We start from the raw sequence: 1047 nt of genomic DNA, 5'->3' as shown, positions 1-1047 counted from the left end.
TGACATCTTCAGTTCCGGAACAGCTTTTTAAAAACGTGACTTCTGATAAATGTTGGCAGAACTGGTGCATTCCTAGAATAAATTCTGTATGCTCAGCTTTCTCTACCCAAATTTATCCCTAGGTCTGATGTCCATAAAACTGCCCATCTCGAAATAGGCAAAAGAGAAATCTGGACGTGATAGAAGATATACGTGTATATTAAAACATGATATTGGTATATATTTTAAAAATTCATGTCTAATTTAGACTGTCATGATAACAATAACTACTAATGATACATGTTTAGTTTAAAACCAAGAGGCTGGCGTAAGGGAGTGGAAATTACACATAAACAAAAGAAAAACTTCAAAATTTTCTCTCCTTTCAGGCGAGTTTCAGGTCTACCAGTGTAAACACCCTTGCCTTGAAAAAATCAGAGTGTTCTGCTCTCAATCCTCATTCTGTTGTACACAGAAACTTGTATCTCTCCTCCCTAAATTAAAAATCTAAGGAAGCTCCAGGTCCGCAAAGACCAGAAAGCAGTGGCACGAGAAGTTGTACATTATATCTGGCCCTACAGGGTTTGAGTGTGGGCTTGGTGGTGTGGAAAAGACATCCCAAAGGAAAATCTGTACTGCACGGATCCAGATGTCATCAGGATCAAGCTGTATAGAAGAAAGAAATCAGCAACCGTAGTAGATTCAAAACCTGGAACGACGTCTCCTCAGCAATGGGTTGAACGGCCCACGGGGACGCCGGCAAGTCCGACTGTGATCCAGAACCCCTACAGCGCCATTTACCGCGCCCTCGCCCCGCCCCTTCCCCAGCGGCCTTGAGCGTCAGCCAATCCCCTTGCGCTATCCCCTTCCCAGCGGAGGCCCCGCCCCCGCGCCCGGGATGTTGGGCCCCCGCGGCGTGACGCGAGCACGGCGGCTCCGCCCCCTGCGTCTCTGGCCTCGCCGGCCTTGGGGGGATGGTTCCATCATGGCGTCAATGCAGGTGAGAGGAGTTTGCTGCATCTGGGCAGGCGAGGGAGCCGCCGAGAGGGTGCCAGCGTTCGGGCGGGG

At 49.4% G+C, this 1047-nt stretch overlaps 1 protein-coding gene across 1 annotated transcript in view; it reads left to right on the top strand.

Annotated features, from left to right (window-relative positions):
* Positions 1-877: 877 nt before the first annotated feature.
* The window catches only part of UBE2W (ubiquitin conjugating enzyme E2 W), a 45216-nt gene continuing 45046 nt past the window's right edge, over positions 878-1047 (top strand). The window contains exon 1 of the mRNA XM_008070766.1: positions 878-979. Coding sequence (XP_008068957.1) covers positions 878-979 — 102 coding nt within the window. The remainder of the gene's footprint in view (positions 980-1047) is intronic.

This window comes from Carlito syrichta, unplaced genomic scaffold, assembly GCF_000164805.1.
Source record: "Carlito syrichta isolate Samal-C Ts95f unplaced genomic scaffold, Tarsius_syrichta-2.0.1 Scaffold314008, whole genome shotgun sequence".
NCBI lineage: Eukaryota > Metazoa > Chordata > Mammalia > Primates > Tarsiidae > Carlito > Carlito syrichta.
Note: the sequence above shows the minus strand (reverse complement) of the source record. Positions and strands in the feature narration are given on the sequence as shown.